This window comes from Microdochium trichocladiopsis (genome assembly GCF_020744255.1).
Source record: "Microdochium trichocladiopsis strain MPI-CAGE-CH-0230 chromosome Unknown B0I36scaffold_16, whole genome shotgun sequence".
NCBI classification, from domain to species: Eukaryota; Fungi; Ascomycota; class Sordariomycetes; order Xylariales; family Microdochiaceae; genus Microdochium; species Microdochium trichocladiopsis.
In genome coordinates, this window is record NW_025763559.1 from 68,556 (window position 1) to 88,086 (window position 19,531).

At 56.9% G+C, this 19,531-nt stretch overlaps 8 protein-coding genes across 8 annotated transcripts; 3 read left to right on the top strand and 5 right to left on the bottom strand.

The window, feature by feature from the left end:
• Positions 1 to 110: 110 nt before the first annotated feature.
• B0I36DRAFT_340959 (uncharacterized protein) lies at positions 111 to 757 on the bottom strand. Its single transcript, XM_046155981.1, has one exon. It carries the CDS (start codon positions 592 to 594, stop codon positions 274 to 276), a length of 321 nt encoding a protein of 106 aa, XP_046004258.1. The 5' UTR covers positions 595 to 757; the 3' UTR covers positions 111 to 273.
• Positions 758 to 2,221: 1,464 nt separating this feature from the next.
• B0I36DRAFT_340960 (uncharacterized protein) lies at positions 2,222 to 2,840 on the top strand (the record flags this gene model as incomplete). Its single annotated transcript, XM_046155982.1, has 3 exons — positions 2,222 to 2,282; positions 2,342 to 2,483; positions 2,543 to 2,840. 3 exons carry the CDS (start codon positions 2,222 to 2,224, stop codon positions 2,811 to 2,813), a joined length of 474 nt encoding a protein of 157 aa, XP_046004259.1. The 3' UTR covers positions 2,814 to 2,840.
• Positions 2,841 to 3,763: 923 nt separating this feature from the next.
• B0I36DRAFT_221689 (uncharacterized protein) lies at positions 3,764 to 3,997 on the top strand (the record flags this gene model as incomplete). The annotated part of the gene is made up of 1 exon (XM_046149028.1): positions 3,764 to 3,997. A coding segment is annotated over one exon (234 nt), but the record flags the coding sequence as incomplete, so codon positions are not given.
• A 1,649-nt stretch (positions 3,998 to 5,646) lies between these two features.
• Positions 5,647 to 6,662, bottom strand: B0I36DRAFT_257008 (peptidase S8/S53 domain-containing protein; the record flags this gene model as incomplete). Its single annotated transcript, XM_046150990.1, has 5 exons — positions 5,647 to 5,915; positions 5,948 to 5,949; positions 5,972 to 6,065; positions 6,137 to 6,221; positions 6,312 to 6,662. Coding segments are annotated over 5 exons (801 nt in total), but the record flags the coding sequence as incomplete, so codon positions are not given.
• Positions 6,663 to 7,467: 805 nt separating this feature from the next.
• B0I36DRAFT_340962 (uncharacterized protein) lies at positions 7,468 to 8,735 on the bottom strand. Its single transcript, XM_046155983.1, has one exon. The coding sequence runs from the start codon at positions 8,572 to 8,574 to the stop codon at positions 7,795 to 7,797; it is 780 nt and encodes a 259-aa protein (XP_046004262.1). The 5' UTR covers positions 8,575 to 8,735; the 3' UTR covers positions 7,468 to 7,794.
• A 155-nt stretch (positions 8,736 to 8,890) lies between these two features.
• On the bottom strand, positions 8,891 to 9,451 carry B0I36DRAFT_257296 (uncharacterized protein; the record flags this gene model as incomplete). Its single annotated transcript, XM_046151008.1, has 1 exon — positions 8,891 to 9,451. One exon carries the CDS (start codon positions 9,449 to 9,451, stop codon positions 8,891 to 8,893), a length of 561 nt encoding a protein of 186 aa, XP_046004263.1.
• Positions 9,452 to 11,020: 1,569 nt separating this feature from the next.
• B0I36DRAFT_370077 (uncharacterized protein) lies at positions 11,021 to 12,538 on the bottom strand (the record flags this gene model as incomplete). The annotated part of the gene is made up of 4 exons (XM_046159867.1): positions 11,021 to 11,429; positions 11,498 to 11,638; positions 11,718 to 12,222; positions 12,298 to 12,538. 4 exons carry the CDS (start codon positions 12,536 to 12,538, stop codon positions 11,021 to 11,023), a joined length of 1,296 nt encoding a protein of 431 aa, XP_046004264.1.
• Positions 12,539 to 13,636: 1,098 nt separating this feature from the next.
• Positions 13,637 to 19,241, top strand: B0I36DRAFT_400536 (pectate lyase superfamily protein-domain-containing protein; the record flags this gene model as incomplete). Its single annotated transcript, XM_046161678.1, has 9 exons — positions 13,637 to 14,305; positions 14,381 to 14,542; positions 14,607 to 14,739; positions 14,768 to 14,769; positions 14,809 to 14,971; positions 15,031 to 15,096; positions 15,158 to 15,926; positions 16,009 to 16,375; positions 16,459 to 19,241. 9 exons carry the CDS (start codon positions 13,637 to 13,639, stop codon positions 18,916 to 18,918), a joined length of 4,791 nt encoding a protein of 1,596 aa, XP_046004265.1. The 3' UTR covers positions 18,919 to 19,241.
• Positions 19,242 to 19,531: the final 290 nt, after the last annotated feature.

Below are 19,531 nucleotides of genomic sequence, written 5' to 3' on the forward strand. Positions count from 1 at the left end.
CGCTGGTGTGATTTGATGCTCGGACTGATTAGTCTCTGTGGCTGGCTTGGAGTAAAGTCAAAGGGAAAGGGGGAACCTTGCAGCAAGATGCCGCCGCGTGGCAGTCTGAAAGTGGTCGCTGTGCGAACGAAATTGCATCATCCAAAATATGCATGACGCCCGCTAGACCATACACAGGGCTTTCTCACCACCTCCAAGCACGGGTGATGACAGTCGGGAACCACAAATCCACTCTCATGGCCTCTTTACCCCTCTATCCCGACGACCTGCTTCTTATTCGGCCCGAATTGTGCCGTGACGAGCCTCGAGTATTTTGCTTCGCTGAGTGCCGAGGCTGCCTCGAGCTGATGTCACGGGTTGCGAGCCGTCCTGCTGCACATGGATGCTTCCTGGTATGGCATCGTCTGGCGTGTCGACATCTCGAACTCGAGCATCGAAAAGGTCTGTGGGGACGGCACGGGCGGCCTGGATGGCAGAAGGCTGATACTGGCGGCTCATGCTGCCGCGGGAGGACTCGAGGACGGACTGGGCATCACCTGAAGCCCGCAGGCGGAAGAGGATGTCGAGAGCCTCGCCCTCGGGTGCGGTGCACATCATGTGGAGGAGCTCGCCCTGGCGCTTGTGGACCTCGAGGGACTGCTTCTTGACATCGGCGCTGTAGAAGCAATAGACCTGGCGCTTGGCACAGAGGCTGCACTTTGGCCGGCTCCGGTTGCACTTTGGAGGGGAGCGGCCATGGTCAGCGGGGGACAGGCAGGAGGGCAGAGTGGAAGGGAGAAGAGGAGGCTGACACGACTCTTTTGGCTGCGGCAGCGGTCACAGGCGCCCGAGTTCTGGCGGCGGCCGGCGGCTGACTCGGCGGAGGCGTCGGTGGTGGTACTGCCGGACTCTCGGGGAGCCGGCAGCAATGGCCGAAGGTTGGCACCACTCATGGGTAGAGCGAGGTCGTGGCTGGCAGGCAGGCCTGAGGCTTGCGACGCTGCAGGAGAGGCGTGGGAGAATGGGGGGGTGGGCAGATGGGGACTGGGTTGGCTAGTGCTTAGTGCCGCCGAGTTGCAATGCCACGGAGGAGCAGAGGCCAGGGGGATCCGAGGGGGATCAAGAGGGAGAGAGGCAAGGCAAGGCGGGCAGAGAAAGAAGTTGGAGGAGGGCGGCGTTGGTGGAGGTCTGGCCATGGACGAGAGTCGAGAGAGTGATCACGAATTGCTGATGCGGCTCTCGCGGCCCTGGTGAGACGGAGCATTGCGTGTGGATGATATGAGACCTCGCCATCTGAGTGAGGTTATCACAGATCTGCGTATCAGTGCGCGTTGAGCTACCACCGCCTTCATCACAGAACCTGGATGAAAATGTACCTACCTAGGTACACAGGTGCGAGAACTATCGTTCGCCAATAAGATCGCATCAAGCGGTTGCACTACTCCGTACGGGGAAGACTCCATCCATATTTATCCTGCATTAAGATTCCTCCCCTGCATCGTCACTCGGCAAACGGCCTCGTAGTCCCTCAAGATCCTTGGATGTCAGAACGACCAACTTTGATTGCTCCCATTCCCACTTGAATCCAACATCGTCCTTGAAGATGTTGATTTCGGCCTTTGTTGGGGATCCGCCTCTTTCTGGGCATTGTCATCATTCCCTGGTTCGTCGATGAAGGGAGAGAGAAGACTTACTGCACAAGGCCTGGAAGTTGCCAGCCCAACGATGACGTGGCGCGCTCGTCTACTTTTCCTGCGGGAGGGAAAATCAACAAACAGTCTCAGTGAAGCGAGCGGGGTAAAGAGGGTGTGACCAGCTAGCCTGCTCTTGGGCTGCGGACTTCATCCGTTTGGTCCGAAGGAAGTCCACCTTTGGGTTCCCAGGTGATGTCACCGTTCTCCCACCCGACCAAAAAGGTGTTCCCCCACTTCTCCAGAGCCGTCTGACTGGGTAAGTCTCCATAGCTGGACTGCCGTTAGCTAGAATCTACTCGACATCGTTCTGTTTCAAGAAACTTACACAGAGGAGACAAACGGCGGTGCTGGGGGGTTGTTAATTGCGAGCTGGGGAGTCAATTAATAGATGCTCGAACACCATCCTGTTCTGTGCAGGTATCGTGTACTTCGCAGAAGACAGAATTCTGTTCTCGTCCAGCGGGGCTCTAAGCGCTGTAGTGGGGCAACCCACTGCAGCGCGGCACACAGCCCATGCCTAACAGCCGTGCGCATGGGCCGCCCTTCTCATGCAACTCAGCCTGTCTGGGCGCTGGGAGGGTGACGAGATATTGATTGACCATGGCATAGGTAGTATATATCACAATGAGGAACCGCGATCTCATCGCTGAAGAGCTGGGGCCCAGCAGAACGAGTACAAAGACGTCATGGCCACCCAAGTGCCTGCCCACGCGCACGACGCAAAAAGCTCGAGTCGGTACATTTCATACCTCCAGTCTGGTCTCTCGCAACCCAGAAGGGTGTTGTTGATACCGCAAAGAGACGGGAGAGGTAGGTGGACTGATTTGCAGATCCCACGACCGTGTATGGCGCGACTGACGGCTGAGCAGATACTGCAACGATCAAAACCTCGGAGACTGGCAAACCGTGCTACTCGAAGCTGGCGAGAGCATCAAGTCGATTGCTATGGACTTCCTTCTTTGGATATGCGAGAGGAGCGCGGTGAGATCCTATGGGACTACCTGGGTCTACTTTCGAATGTATGCGAGGCCGGAGAAAACAGGAAAGAGAAAGAGTTGCATGCGTGACGGCCGACCCGGGTTCTTTTGTGTCTCTCCTCCCGACGCACGCGTGGGAACGGCCGCAGCTGCGGGAGCATGAGTAATTCTGGTGATCCGAGGCGTAGAGCTACGTCAACGCGCCTGCAGGCCTGTTACTCAATGACCCATTACCTCATTGTGCAGCTCCTGGCCTGGGGGAGGAGCATCTGCTCCTACTTGCGCCGTCTTACCAATCGCCAAGCTCAACTGTCCTGCCCGCAGCGCACAACGGCATTTGCCGTCCGTCGGTCGTCACTGCCCAGCTGGGCGAGGATCCTGCACACCGCGCGGGCGGGCAGGTAGGCACTTCTTACAAAACAGCTCCCTGGGCCTGCCCTGGTGCCGCCTGCCACCGCCGCACTGGCCCCGACGTTCAAGGTTGCGACCTCCCAATCTTCTTACATCCCCTCCATCGCAAGACACGCATTCGCATCCGCACCCGCGGACTTCAAAGACCTCGTTTTTCACACGACACTGGAGCCAGAAACACCCCCCATTTCTTTCATAGGCATGGAGTCACCAACCACTATGGCGACAAGTCCCGCCAATACACAAGATAACACAATGGCAGACTGGTCCGGCCAGAGCTACTGCCTGTCCTGCGACAAGCTTGGCGACATGTCCTGGATGCCCCTCGGCAACGCTGCTTTACAAGCGTTTGACACAATGCAATTCGACACGCTGGTCCCAGCCGAGCTTAACACGGCCATGGCCGATGATGCCGCGCCGAGCATACAATCCTGGCCCAATTCGCCCTCCAGCCTGCTAGGCGCATTCTCTGATGCCGTCACCGCATCTACCTATACCAGCCCGGACGACGTCGGCACCGAGCCATCCTCGTCAAGGCGGCATAGCTACTATCACCTGCAGCAACACAAGACAAAATCGCAAGCCGGCCGGTCAAAACGGAGAGCCAGCTCGTCGGTTTCAAAGTCACAAGCAGCCACTGCAACATTCTCTATAGAAGACGGCAGCCCCAGTACCTCAACCGCCACCAGTAATACCCGGAGTAAGAAAGAGACGATCCGTGAAAAGAACAGGACTGCCGCGACAAAGTACCGCAACAAGATAAAGAAGGGCGCCGAGGAGCTGCAGGAGATGGAGAGCCAGCTCTCCGAGAAGAACAGAATTCTCAGCGGACATGTCGAGTGCCTGCGTAACGAGATCCTGTCGCTCAAGACAGAGATCCTGCGGCACGGCACCTGCGAGAGCCCGCTGATACAAGAGTACATTATGGAGACGGCCAAACGGCTGTGAAGTCATTTCACTCATACAACCAATAAACAAGACGAGAAGTTTTGACGGCTTCATCCTGCGCGATTATCGCGGGGCTGGGCTGAAAGCGCTGCGGCTGGCTCGCTCGGGCTGTTGATCGACCAACAGAAGGCTGTGGCGGATCTATTGACGAATAGCAGCAAGGTACTTCCTCTGTCGCTGCGAGACCGCTAGGGCAAAGTCCATCGAAAGGTGCTCGTGATTCCGCCCCAACTTGGACGTATCGGGAACGTCAGTGACACGATCATCCGTTTCTGATTGAAGGGACCCTGTGCACGGAGTACGCGGGCGGCGCACACTCGCGATCGTTCTTACCGAGGCTGCATTCGAAGATGTGCCAACAGAGGAGCGCTTCCCTCCCCCCGCGCAACTTCGAAGGCACAGGCCCGAGCGCAGTGGGTTTGATCGCCGTTGTGATGCAGGCGTTGGCTGACGCGGCGCCAGGCTCGCAGCACCATGCCCTGATTTTTCCAGTGAAACCCCTTCACAGCACCACAAACCATGGGGATTGGCCGCGCGAGACGCGCCGTACCACCCCGCCGCCCCTACACAGGGCATTACCGGATAAATAGACGGCCCGTGCCAATCTTGGCATTGTGGCCCGAGTTTGCAGAGCTGAGAGCATGCCTAAGAAAGTACAAGCCCCGCGCACTGTGATCTCAAATCGCGGCGGCCTCCTTGCATGGTTTGTCGTAGCTCTTGGTTCTGTCACATCTTGGTGTCGGATCACGGTAGGATTCGCAAGCCCTTCAGTGGGCGGCCCATGGAAAATGATGCACTTACCTTGGGTACAGAAGTATGTAGCTGAGCCCTCGTTACTGCTTGCTGCAAAGCCAATCCTTTTACGAAAGATACGAGCTCATCCCATCTGATTTTCCTAGTCGGCTGTTTCACATTGTCCCTGAACTAGATTTGCTGCCTCAAGAGGAAGACAGAGTGGTGCTTGGTACAAGTAGTCCGATGCTCGGCTCCTTTTGACGGAGCTGTAGGCCGAAGATGACGTGTTCGAGAACCTGCTGAATTCGATGCCTGCGCGAATGCAAGCGTGTTTCAACGCAGATGGGTGGTATACTAAGTATTGATGGAATCCATCATGATGTCTAGTCTTTGGGCTTCATTTTCATTCAGCTTTCAATTTAATACGAACTTATTTGAGTGCATAATGCGAAGTCAAAGGTTGCGTGGTCATCGGGACAAGATGGGTGGATCCGGAAGTTGTCGGAACTTTTGCACGCCCTCTGTAGCTTTCAGAATTTTGGGTATGTAAAAGGGAAGATGAAAGAAGGCAGAAATTACCGAGTTTCACGTGACGAGCTGTGTGAGTAGCAAAAACGGGCTGTGTGAATAGCACGGCTCTTTTTGGCGATCCTATAACGTAAGTGCAAGGCGAGTGGTTCAACGTAGCGAGTGGTTCAGTCTCGCGATACCACCCGCTATGTTAAACCACTCGCTATGCACTTACGTTACGTATAGTGTGTACTCCATGTATCCGTACTCGACCGAGTCTCATGTTCCGCCGCTGTACCTGTAGAGCATTGAGTACACATGGGTATCTACAGGATTCCAGCATCGTAGACGGCAATCAATCATACCATAATCGTCTGAAGAATACCGCCCGGTTATTTCCAATCTGTCCCTGAGTTGCACGGAAAGCCCCTAGGCAAAGAAATCATCCGATATTGCAAACTACAGTCCGTAGGAGTAGTGGTATTGTGCACCAACGCGTTAATTGTCCTGTCCCTAACGGTTCCAGGAGCAATTCCACTGATGTCGCCTTTGTCGGCGAGAATAAGAATCTTCGACATCACCTCGAAAGGGCTGCGGCCATCGCCACGCCAGGTGGCATCACTCAGGAGGCAGCAAGCAACGCCAGCAATGTGTGGAGTCGCTGCAAAGAAAGATAGTTAGCTTCATGGGGACTGCTTTCCAGTTGCAACGATATACTTGCCCATAGACGTGCCACTGATTCTCTTAATTGCTGTTGGGTTGTCCTTCCAGCAGGAGAGAATATCGACGCCAGGACCAACAATATCGATCACTATGTCGCTCTGTTAGCAACAACTAAGTCCTAATGTAGCATTCAGTCTTGAGAGCCCATTAATGACGTACTCTTTCCGAAGTTTGAGAAGGGGGCAAACACATCGTTGATATCTGTTGCACCGACAGTGATGGCAAGCGGCTCGCGAGCAGGAGACTGGGCCTCAGCCGACTGCTGGTCTCTGGTTAGCAGGCAGATCATCTCTATCGTACGCAGCAAACTTACAGAAGAATTTCCGGCAGCAACACAGACCACCACCCCACGGCGGACAGTGGATGCAACGGCACCATCCAAAGCTGCACTGGGTCCGCCTCCCAAACTGAGGTTTACCACAGCGCGGCCTTTGATTCTATGCAAATCGACGTCGCCGACGACCCATTCAAGCGCCTTGATGATGTCACTAGTCTGCGCAAACCCCGTTACATCGCTGAACACCTTAACGGCTACCACGTTTGCTTGCTTGGCCACCCCGTATGCCCGGCTTGCGATTGTGCCCGCGACATGAGTGCCATGGCCATGCACGTCCTGATCGCTTGCACCGCCGCCGGACACGAATACGGGTCCCTTGGTAGCCCGTCTCTCAAATTCGATGTGCTTAAGTAGATTCCTACGGTGGTTGAATGAAAGAACTGCTGCCACCGACTCGCGCGTTTTCTTTTTTCTTTTTCTTTTTTTTTGAACACTCAAGCCGCGGTCAAAGCGATAGCTGCTTGCGTAGCTTGGTGTTGACCGACAGACTCGGCATAATGATGATGAGCCTTTGTTGCTTATGAATGCCGACTATGCCCAGCCAGGCCTTCCGTGAAGTTTCGTGATTTAGACCCTAGATGGCTTGTCCATTGGGGAATTGAGCTGTGCTTCGACCAAGGATGCCAGGTATTGACAACGTGAGCACACACCAATTTTTGCTTCTCGAATCAGTCAATGCTGGGATCTGGTGACCGGCGTGTTCAACACATGAGACAGAGTTTCACGAAAGATCTGAGCCACGGATTGTCCTTACTCTTGATATCGATCGGTATCAATGTGTTGTCACTATACAGCTGTGTGAGGTGGAGCACCGATTTCTCTGTCTGAGACCCTATTTGGTTCTGACTAGGCAATGAGAAGATCACTTGGAACACGTGAATGGCACTAGGGCGCTCGTCCATTTAGTCAAAACTTCCCTTGGTACAAGAGCAGACTGATAAGCAGCTATTCATCTCATCCATTGCATGTCCCTGCGAGCGTCGTTCTTTTCAGGACGTAAACCCTTAACCGATCCTGGGCTTACATTGGCCGCTGGCTTGACATGTCAATACTCTATGCTGGGGCAGCGGGGGTTTGTCATGGGAGTGAGAAACTGATTTTTGCAAACGCCCCTTTTCGGGCTTGGTATCACCTCGAGTATCTAGAAACTTGCTAGATGAAATCAATTCAGAGTTGACTTGATGTTTCCTAAAAGACACTGGTATCTGGTTCAATGTATAATTAGGCCAAAATAGTGCCTAGTGCTTGTTCCCGTGGCCACTGCAGAGGCGAGTCTAGTGGCGACCAAGACACGGACAAGTAGACGCGATCGAGCCGACGCATCAAGCTTCCGAGCGGAGCAGGCCATGAAGGTTTTGTGTGGATAGAGTCTAGATCACCTGAATCGCAATGTAGGACGTGACCTCTTGCCGCAAGTGCGAAGCCCTCTTGCACGTGTGATGCCAGGAACACCAGCCTGGCGCTCAGGCACCCTGGGAGTTTACACCTCGTCGTTGCCCCTAACGCGTCTGCCGTACGACACGCCCTGTGGAACCTCTGACAGCGGTCTGCCAGACCGGGGATCAAACTCTGGCTGTTTGTAGGGACGATTTCCGGTATACGATGCGTACCACATCTCGTTGCCGGAGTTGTCGCAGAGTTCCGCGTACATCTCCGTGAGACCATGGATGTCAAAGTACGCCCACCCTACGTTGAAGGATGCGTTGCCTTCGACTGGCTCGTACCCTCCTTCCGCAGAAGGCTCGTAGCTTTCAGCACCGGTAGCGTCGATGACGATGATTTGTCCCTCCTTGAGACACCACGGCGCGCCCGGCGTCCCATCAACTGGCGAGACAGATAGGCTGTTGAGGCACACCTGATCGACGTAGACGCAGTATTTGAACCGTGGCAGGTCTTCGACCAAATTGGGCGCATCCGCGCCTTCGCCGTCGCGCTCGACGGAGCGCGCGTCCACCCACCTGAGGAAGCGAGGCCGGACGGCATCCTTGCGGGCGTTCTCGAGGACCGCGCGGTCTTCGATCACGGTGATTTCGAGATCGGGCCCCAGCTCGGCCTCCAGCTCGAAATCGTGGAGCTCGTCCAGGAGGCTTGCTCGAAAGAGGCCCATGAAAGTGTCCCACTGGGCGTCGTTGTCGTACGCGCCCCGCATGATGACGAAGCCCCATTTCTGGAAGACGTCGGTCACGCGCGCGTCAATGATGGAGCCCAGGGGTCCTTCTGCGAACTGGTACCCCTCTGGATAGCCTGGTGCGGTGCTCATTGTTCTGGTGATGTGGTCCTGGGCGTGGAAGGGATGGGAGGGGAGAGAGAGCGGTGCTGGGCCCGCATGAGTCGGGAGCTGGGATCTGGCTTGGACAAGTCGAGATGTTGTATTACAGACTCAGTGATAGACAGAATGGGGACAGGATCTGGGCATTGTGGACTTGAAGGACTCGGAAGGTTGCAGTAGCTTTATTAAGAATCTAGAGTGCTCCACCCCACTCTTCTTGCAGAGTGGCATTTCCATTATTACATCCCACAGGGGTCGAAACCCCTGTACTCATGGTTGCCTTTTGTCTCTCTTGTCTCGCACGCACTCAGACGGCTGCAGGAACCTTGACGAGCTTGATGACGACGCCGTCCGCCTTGGCCTTGCTGGCCTTGAACTCGGCAGAGGCGTAGGCCTCGTGCTTGGTGTTGACGGCGACGCCCATCTGCCCGCCGTTGACGGCGCAGCCCATAAGCGCGGCGGCACGCTGGGCGTCGGTAGCGCCCTCGCCGCCGTCAATAGTGCTGGCAATATCCTCATATAGCACGGCCGACTTGACAAAGGGCGAGACGTGCTTAGCGAGCACCAAAGTCGTAGCGCCCTCGGGCAGGGGGATAGCCCACTCCTGGCACGTATTGCTGGTCGGCATCTGGTAGAAGGCGTTGATGCCCGTGTTGCTTTGGCCCACGAAGCGCAGGTACGCGGCCAGGTACTCGAGCTCCTCGACGTCGAGGCCTTGCGAGGTGCCGCCGTTGACGCCGTAGCAGATCTTGGTCTTGCCCTCGACGCACGACTGGCGCGACTGCAGGAGCGCGGGCGCCGCGGGCGAGGCGCTGGCGAGGGAAGCCGCGGCGACCAGGAGAGTGGTGAGGGAGAGAACCTTGGACATGGCCATTGTGGTTGTTGTGTTTGACGGGGGACTTCGAGATAACGAGGGAAGTGGGACGAGAGAACCTCAAGAGATGAGCAAATGAGCTGCAGGCAGTGCTGGTGGGTGGCCCGGAAGAAAGAATAGGCCCTCGTAGTGAGCAGTCTAGGTGCATTATATAGAGCATGGAAACCAAGACATCTCATGATGACCAGTCTGCACGCGATTCATCGTCGTCTGCTCAATTATTGCCTCGGCGTGCGAGGTCATCGTCAAGACCAACCAACATCTGGCAGAACCCAGCATGGCCTTTTTTCGGCGGCAAACAGCTCCGGGGGACCCTGCAGGAGCTTTTTCACATGCATCAACGTGGTTCAGAGTGCATAGACTGTGCAAGGGATCCTGTGGAGCAGGGGAGTTTTGCATCCTGGAACCAACAAATATGCACAATCAGGAGCCAGGGAATATGCGATGCAGGAAAGCGAAGAATCCCGTCAACCATGATCTTCTTGCGGCCAGGGTCTTGGTGGAGAACAGACGGAACGGTCGGACAGATACCAAATTGGCTCTTCGCGCCGTGCCGCTGAGCATATCTGTAAAGTTCCAAGTCCCCTGCTGCAGCAACCCGTCCGACCCGCCTCCGACCCTGAGCATGGCCCTGGATGTTCATGTCAAGGATGATGGCTCGAGTCCAGGCGCCGAGCGATCAAGCGAAGCTTGTCGCATGCTTGATTGTACAGTCCACACCAGGCAAGGGCCTGTCTGACTGACCAAAAGGTCCTTGCCAAGTAGGTCCGGTGAAGATTTCTCCAGGCAGACCACCACTCCCCAACCCCTGTTGGTATACAACGCTTCATCCTGTCCCTACAGAGACCGTTGAGCGGAACACGCATCAACATACGGCCACGCGAAGCATTGCACCGATGACAGATCCTTGTCTTGTTGGCATCCTCGGATTTTGCGCGATCTCCTCTCCTGCCGACGCTTGCCGTCAGCCGCGGCCAAGCTCGTCCGGCCATGCCAAGTGCCCTTTGTCGCGATGTAACGTGGAGTTTGGTGGAATAGAGTTCGAACCTCGCGCCATTTGTGGTCCCACTCATCTAATGGATCTTGGCGTTGGACATGTCACATCTGAAAGCAGCCAGTTACTCACGGCGCTTGAGGCTTCTCCAGGGGTTCAACCTCGCAGATTGTTCTGGCCGACTCTCTCCATGGTGGGGTCTAAAATTGGGTTGGGAAAGTGAGTCTGGTCTCAAGGCAGACAAAGATAGGCCGAAAGATTCGACGATGTCTCAACATGTGTGTTACCGCTCTGTGCAATGGTGATCAAGCTCAACAGAATGCTTCGTTGCAGTTTCAACACATGATATTTCAAAGCGAACAAGCATAGCATTTCAAGCACACAATACCGGAACGATCCGTAATAGTTAGCTAGAGCGTTGCCACCCATCCGTGCTTCAAGCCATAAATCTGGGGCTGGCCTCAATGTAACCAGGGGAGGCCGCCAGACGAAGGCCACGAGAAGACACCCGCCATCGTCTTACCTTCCTCTGGCGTTCAAAAACCAGGCATCAATGATAAAACGTCAGGCTAGCCCCAACGAAGACCCCACTGCATGTTCCAGCCCTCCGGAAGCGTAGGCTTGGGCCCGCCCTCCTCAGCCAGGCAGTAGCTGTACTGTCCATCCAGGTAGCAGTCACGCGGATCCAGGCTGGGGTTCATCTTGGTAAACTCCCCAATGTAGATGTCGTTGTAGTCGGTCACGTGTCTGCATCTGTTGAAGCTCTTGATGTTCCTGCTGGTCATGAACACGTCGTCATCAGCGCCGAAGAAGGCGACGAGGTCTGGGTCCGTGAGCGCGCGGCCGTTGACAAACATGGTGCACTTGGCGCTCGAGCCGGGTGCGAGAGGCTTCCGCGGTGTAATGGCTTTCGAGAACCGTGCTGGCTTCTCGGAAAACTCTGGGAAGCGACCGCTCTCGGAATTCCCGGCAAACAGGCTGTTGTGGCAGATCAGTACTTGGAGCGAAAGCTTGGGGGAAAAGCTCGTCAGGGCGTGGTAGCTCACCTCTTGGGGCCAACCGCAGCTATGTACCCTTCCCAACGGGCAATGTTCGAGCAGGTTTCGTCGATCATCTCGTTCAAGGAGCGGAACTGGCGCTCGGTGATGCTGTACTTCTGAGCAATCGACGAACAGGTATCTCCGGGGCTACAGTGCGAAGAGTAAAGAGGTCAGTACGGGTACGCACTTGCAGGGGGGCTTGAGAGGAACATGAATCGCTACTTACACAATCCTGTGAACATCAACTGGCTCGTCGAGACAGAGCTTGCGGCCCGGCTGCAGGAAGTCCCCGCAGTTGATGTCCAATGCGTTCTTCTGGATCATGTTGACGGTAGACGTCCTCTGCGACATCGAGACACTTGCGCATGTGTCCCCCTCCTGCATCGTGTACCAGCGTGCGCAGCTGCGCGTGTCCTCAACCTCGTCCGCGGAGGCTAGTCTCATTTGAGCGCCGTCTGGCTGACCATACCGCGTGGCGATCTCGGGCTCGAACTCGGTGTTCTTGCAAGCTGCTCTGACCTCGTTGAAGTGGTCGATGCGGTCTGGGTAGACGCCCAGAGGCGAGGAGATCATCGCGGCCAGCGGTCCGAGGTAGCAGCCATGACACTTATCGAATTTCACCTGGCCTTGGCCCCATTGAGTGCGCAGTTCGTCGCAGAAGAGCTCACTGGATTCGTGCTTGTAACAGTTGATGTCGTAGGTATAGGCAAACTTTTCGACGAATAGAGAAGCTGCGTGACGATTCGATCCAATTAGCAAACCATGACACAATAAACGTAAAGGAAGCAGTTCAGGACCGTGCTTACGAGGAAACTCCATGCCAGCATGGCGCACAACGTCCTGGGGAGAAGTGCACGTCGCGAAAATCTTGGCACGCAGGGCGGCCAGCTCCTCGCGGCACTCGGGCTTGCAGATCAGGTCCAGGTCCTCACGAGAGAGGATGCCGATGGAAGTGGTCATCTTCAGATCTGTGCGGGCGAAGAGCCGGAGATCGCATTGTTGCAGTTCGGTGTTGAGGACGTTGGTGCAGGCCTCGCTGAGGCCCATCACGTCGTAGGACTGTCGGCCCGGCGCGGGAAACTGCTGGGCGCAGGCCAATGAGGCCCATCCCGCCAGGGAGGCTAAGAAAACGCCGCAAACACGCATCGTGCCTCTGTCTTGGTCGACGAGGAGAAGTGAGCCCAGTGTTGGTGTCAGGAGGTGGGAGCTTGGTTGGTGGTTGCGATGAAGTCCGGGCGCAATGTCCAGGCAAGCTTCTCGGGTTTGTCATTCATTTTGCGGCTTTGCAGTGTCAACTTCAAAGGTTCAGTATATCCGGTTGGCCGCGGTCTTACTTCTCTGCCGGGACAGCCCTGCCATCAAGGCCCCCTTGCAGCCCGGCCCAGACCTTGTCCCTCCACCGGCGCAAATACAGGGACAACGACAGAATGTGGGTTCTTCTGCGGCAACTCCCAGGGTATGCACAAGGGTCCAGGGGTCCAGGGGTTCATAGAGCCAGGGTCTGTGCAGAAAGTTGCAACGCAACCAACAAGACTCACACGATCAATGCCATAGGCGAAATCATGTACTTGCTGCGAGTCAGGGCTAAAGTTCCAGGCGCCGAAGTCGACAAAACGATATGCATTCATCAGATGATCACGAGCATCTTGGCATTACGGGCATGCAACCTCGCGATGATGCTGCGACATACCTACCTGATCTGGTAACGTGCCCGCAGACAAGGTCCTGGCCGTTGAGAATGCCTGGTGTATCCTCTTCCATACCTAGATCAACCCCTCTCCATCTGCTGGACGTGCGGCATATTGCAAAAACCTTCAGCGGCATGAGACCTCCGGTCTACAACGCCCAGAAATTAGCGAGGATGTCTAACAGACAGGGTCCAAAGCTTTGCATATGCACGATGCAGTTGAGTCTCAAAAGTTCTTCGGCATGTCGGGGAGAACTCCCTTTGGCACCAGGGTCTCCGTCTCGTGTTTGAAAATTTCAGAATGATCCGAGATGTAAGCACATGTAATCAAAAATCTGAACGAGGTTATACAACTGTTCAGCAAGCCCCAAGCCATGGACGATGGTGTTGATGAAGTCTGTCAAGCAATTTTGACACTCACTCTTTTCTGGGCACTCTGACGCCCTCAGCCACGCAAGATGCGGCTCTCCCAGCTTGCTGTCTTGGCTTCCTTGACGATTGATGCTGCGCTTGGTTTGTCTTATGGCTCGTCAGGACCACTCAAGCGCAGCGTCTTCGCCGAGGAGGACCCTCCCCATGTCTGGGCCGCGCACAAGTTCAAGCAGCTCGAGGCTCGCATAATTCCCTATCAATCACATGGCTACTCCCACCCATCTCTTCTGAGCGCCCGCGAACAGGACGAGAGCCTGCCAGCACGGCTTCGCAATGTCACCGAGAGCGACCTCCGCAAGGCGAGGGAGATCGTGGAGCAGGCTGTCGAGAAAGCCGCTGTGCTCAACCGCAAGCGTCTTGACAATCCCCTGAGAAACAACTACAAGCTTCAAGAAGGCACCAAGGTCTACGGCCGCCGCGACAACACGAATGATGCCGCACCACCCCTGCTTACCATCACCGATGAGATTGCCGAGGCCGCGGCCCTCGTTGCTGAGGCAGAGGTGTTCGGAGACAGCCCCGACCCGAGCTTCGCACTAACAAACTCCACCGAGGGCTTGGAAAGCCGCCAGAACCGTGGATTCTGGATGGAGAGAATGGCGCACCAGGGTTCATGGCCCTGGGGGAAGAACTCGGCAGATTTCAAAGTCTTTCGCAATGTCAAGGACTACGGCGCCGTGGGCGACGGGAAAACAGTAAGCCAACTCACTTTCGGTAGCTCACACAAGGATTTTAGTTCCCGACACACACAAACTGACGGAACATCACAGGATGATACCAAAGCCATCCGCAAGGCGATTGAGGACGGTGGCATGTGTGGCGACGGATGCTACTCGTCCACCACGCATGGCGCCATTATCTACTTCCCCACGGGCACGTACCTCGTCAGCTCCACCATCGAGAAGCACTACGGGACACAATTGATTGGCAATGTCAGTAACAGAAAGTCCACTTCTATCTTGCTGCCTTGCGCGTACTGACTCCCTCGTTCTCCAGCCGAACCTCAAACCAGTCATGAAAGCCTCCAAGTTCTTCGTCGGTCTTGGGATTTTCTCCACCAACAAGTATTACGGTGACGACCAACAGGATGAAGCCAAGCAGGATCACGCATGGCATATTAACACGGCAAGTCCAACCCCCTCTCTCGCGCGTACAAGGGGTCTCGTTTGCTGACAATGGTGGCATGCTGGCTTTGCAGGGCATCTTCTGGGGTCAGATCCGCAACTTCGTGATTGACCTGACCGGGGCGTACAAGAAGGTCATGATGACTGGCCTCCACTACCAGGTGTCTCAGGCGACGAGCCTGCAGTACGTCGACTTCTTGGCTTCCACGGACGCGGATGCCGAGCAGAGAGCAATCTGTAAGTCCCAATCCAATCATTCACTGGCCAAAGTGCTGGCTGACAAGACATGTTCTCAGTCGCCGAGAACGGAAGCGGTGGACACATGAGTGATCTTACATTCACCGGCGGCAAGTTTGGCATCTGTGAGTAATAGACCACCCTCACCGCCACAACCAGGGGCACTCACTGACAGGCACCGCATAGACGGCGGCAACCAGCAGTTCACCGGCCAGCGCATCACGTTCACCAACGTGCGCACGGCGGTCCAGCTGGTATGGGACTGGGGCTGGACGTGGAAGTCGGTCGTCGTCGACGGCTCGGGCACCGCGTTCAAGCTCGTGTCTGAGGATGGCTCGCACGGCATCGGCGGCGCGCTAATCGTCGACAGCCTTATCAAGAACACCAAGACCGCGGTGGCCATGTTTTCGCCGACGCGGGAGCTCGGCAAGGGCACCACGGGCCTGACGCTGGACAACGTGCGGCTCGAGAACGTCGAGGTCCTGATTGACGAGACGAGCGACGGCAAGAGCTCGGTGCGCACGACGCCGGTCGAGGGCGGCAAGAAGGACATTGACCTGTGGATCCTCGGGCGGACGTACCAGAACAACACGCTTGGTACGGAGCTGATCCAGGAGACGACCTCGGGTCGCGTCCCGGAGCTGCTGGACGCCAGCAACCCCCTTGGTCTCGCCAAGAAGCCGTTCTTCGAGCGCGCCAAGCCCCAGTACGAATCCTTCTCTACTGCGGACTTCGTAAGTACGAAGAGTGCCGGTTGTAAAGGTGATGGAAATAGCGACGACAGAAGCTGTCTCCAGGCCGTCATTGATGATGCCGCCAGGAACGGTAAGATTGTGTTCATCGACGCCGGCACTTATATCCTCGGGGACACCCTGCATATACCACCCGGGACTAGAATCGTGGGCGAGAATTGGGCACAGCTCGCTGCTACTGGAGCCAACTTTGGCGATGAGACGTAAGTCAACCTTTGGGGGTTTCTTTGAATAGTGCCAACCGTGGAAACGACCAATAGTTCTCTGCTAACACGCTGTTCGTAGGAAACCTCGGGCTTTGATCAGAGTCGGCAACCCTGGAGACAAGGGCAGAGTTGAGATGCAAGACCTAATTATCACGTCCAAGGGGGAGACTCCGGGTGCACTGTTCATCGAATGGAACATCGAGGCCGAGAGCCAGGGCGCAGCCGCCATGTGGGAAGTTCACGTACGCGTAGGTGGTACTGACGGCAGCGGGTTAACGTCTGCCAAATGCCCACCTGCGCGCTCCGGAGTCCCCACAGGGTGCAAAGGCGGTAGTATGATGATGCACTTGACCCGGTCTGGGTCCGCGTACATTGAGAACGCCTGGTACTGGGTGGCTGACCACGATCTGGACGATCCTACCTGGGTAGATAACAATAACAAGATGGTAAGTAGTGGTGATTTGGTCGGCCTTTGCCCCTGAACCATGCCAGAAATGAATATGGCTAACAAGCATAACCAACCACGCAGACTCAAACCTCAGTCTATGTCGCCCGAGGCTTCCTGGTCGAAAGCACCAAGCCGTCATGGCTGTATGGGACGTCGTCTGAGCACTCGGTTTACTACCAGTACGAGTTCTACCAGGCGGCTAACGTGCTCGCCGGCATGATCCAGACCGAGCAGCCGTACTACCAGCCCACGCCGCCGGCACCTGCGCCTTTCGAGGCCGCGCTGCGCGTCTTCCGCGGCGATCCAGGTTTCCGGTGTACCACCGAGGAGCCGTGTGACTCGGGCTGGGGCCTCCGCGTGGTTGACTCGAGGGATATCACTATCCTCGGGGCCGGGCTGTACTCGTGGTTCTCCACCTACACCCAGGACTGCCTGGCTACATCGAGCTGTCAGCAGACCATGGCCGAGCTGACAGGAAACCGAGGCAAGATCATTATCCACAACCTGGTCACGATCGGAGCGGTTAACATGCTACGGTCCGACAAGCAGCTTGTAACGGCCAAGGACAACCAGGCGGTCGACTTCCACCCGTTCTGGAGCCAGCTGAGCCGCTTCGAGGCGCGCGAGTTCAAGAACCCCGTGACCGCTGAGCCGGTGCTCGAGCACGGCGACGGGACGGACCCGACAGATGCGATCCGGGCGGACCTGGCGTCGGTGTGCTTCAAGGGCGACACGTGCGTCAGCCTGCTCGACGCAAAGGCGTCTGCGTGCGAGAGCGGCTACACGCGCGTGGGCTGGGACTCTGCCGACTGCTGGGGCGCCAACGCGCAGATCATCTGCTGCAAGACGTCGGCGGCGCCGAGCGAGTGCTCGTGGCGGGCCAACGTGGGCGACATTAAGACGGACTGCAGCGGGCGGTGCGAGGCCGGCGAGGTCGCGCTGTTCGGCTCGATGCCTGGCGGAGGCCTGCAGATGGACTCGTCGGACCGCTGCGTCCGGGGCGAGAAGAAGTTCTGCTGCAAGCACAGGGGCTTCTCGGCGCTGACGGCCGGCTGCGAGTGGCACCGGCAGCTGACGTGCTTCTCGACCAAGCAGTGCCCGGCAGGGAAGACATCCGTCGCCACGAGAGTCATAGACAGCGGCGGACCACTGGGGTGCATGCCGACAGAGGACTACTGCTGCCCATCGGACCGCCTCCAGCTCAACAACTGCCACTGGGTCGGGCAGGGCGACTGCGAGCACGTCTCGTGCGACAACCGCGAGATGACGGTGGCCACGGGCCTCTACGGCGATGTCGGGCTCGGCTGCAACTGGCAGCGCAGCAAGTCGCTGTGCTGCCGGGCCTCCCTTCAGGAGCCGCCGGCGTCGTGCGGCGAGCCCCTGTGCAAGGTTGAGCCGTGGGAGTGTCCGTCCGACGAAGGGCCCTGGAACGAGGACGCCGGCGAGCCGGCCGACAACGAGGCCCGGGCGTCCGGGGTGGTGCTGGATAAGAGATCCGAGCGGCGGCCGTTCCGGGTCTGGGACACGGCCAATGTCGCCCTCATGATCCGGCTGCTGGCCCGGTACTACTACGGCCCGTCCGAGGCATACGGCGGCGTCAACGGGGCTCTGCCCGGCATGAATCCGGCCGGCGTCCGGCCGGCCTTCAACCTGCGCGACTGCACCATCCTCGACGAGTACGACGTGGCCACGACCCTGACCAACGGGTACGCTGGCCACGAAGAGGACCACACCATCGACCTCCAGTGGGCGCAGGGCCTCCTCCACGTCATGCTCAACGGCATCACCATGACGGGCCGCGACGTCCGGCACCTCTTCACCCCGATCCCCTTTGCCGCCGCGCAGGCCTTCTGGAACGACCAGAACCACCTGCTGCCCCTCGGCATGCGGCAGATCTCGGCCACGACGGTCGCTGCCGACGTGCGCACCGTCAACGAGCGCATCTTTGAGATCATGGGCAGCAAGACCAACGTGCGGCCCTTCCTCCTGCTCGAGAGCGAGCTCAACGGCGTCAAGGGCCGCATCTTCAACTCGCGCTACGACAGCAAGACCCGCAAGCTCTCGGCCAACACCAACCCCGTCACCGACAAAAAAATGAGGGACGCCGCCGCCGCCATGCTGGCCACGAACGACCCCTTCGGCCCCAACGGCAACATCCGCTTCCTCACGCACCTGCGCTCCGTGCTCGCCGTGTGGCGGTACATTCTCTCGGACCTCGCGCTGCCCATCATCCAGCAGACCCGCCGCGAGCTGCGCGAGGACATAGTCGCCATGGAGGCCGCCTCGCACAACGTTGCCAGCACCCCGCACAACCTCGCCGGCTTCACCGACGCGTTCGACCAGCACGACCCGGACTACTGGGCCAACGGCGCTGACCACAGCAGGGACTGGATCGCGCGCTGGTACTTCCACGGCATCCGCGCCATCAGTGACCACGAGGCAGCCCACGGTGCGCACCCGGAGGCCGTCTGGATCATTGCCGAGCTGGACCGCATTCTCCGGGACGCAATGAGGAACATCTGGCCGCCGCCGCCGCCGTAGGTGGTCGTGAGTGGCTGTGTTGCTGGATCAGGGGTTGAACCGCAGGGGGAGGTTGTAGTGTCAGCGATACAATTTGTTTGCATGATTCACGGGTGACGAAGGAGCCCACTGCTTACACTCGAGATGCATTCTCGTAAACTCGACAGGTGCCAATGACCAAGAATCTCAATTTCACGCTTTGTTTTGTGTAAATATTGTCAATCTCTGCGGAGCGAATAGCACATTTTCTAGGCTGTGATTATTGGCACTCACCCACATTGGTGTTTTTTCAACTCACATTTCACAAATTAATACAATAGAACGCGACAGAATTAATCGGCGGGGACAACAGCTGTCGTCGCGAAAGCATGACGAAGCACAATCTGTGAACTTGACAGAACATTCAATCGTTCGCTAAGAAACCGATTTTTTAAGTTGTTTATTTATGCATGACTTAACGTAGCTCCCGGTCAAGCCGGCCACCCGGTCGAGCGGGCCACCCTTAAGGTATTCGGACGACAATGTATAGAAAAAATCAACCAGAACGCCTTAAATCAATTCAAACTAGATGAAATCCTCTTCTTCAGAGGTAGACTCAACTATCTGACACGTACGAGCATTATGGCCGGGCCGC

What these genes read in the sequence shown, in the direction of transcription:
- B0I36DRAFT_340959 (XM_046155981.1), bottom strand. Translation starts at nt 594, where the DNA reads ATGTGCACCGCACCCGAGGGCGAGGCTCTCGACATCCTCTTCCGCCTG.
- B0I36DRAFT_340962 (XM_046155983.1), bottom strand. Translation starts at nt 8,574, where the DNA reads ATGAGCACCGCACCAGGCTATCCAGAGGGGTACCAGTTCGCAGAAGGA.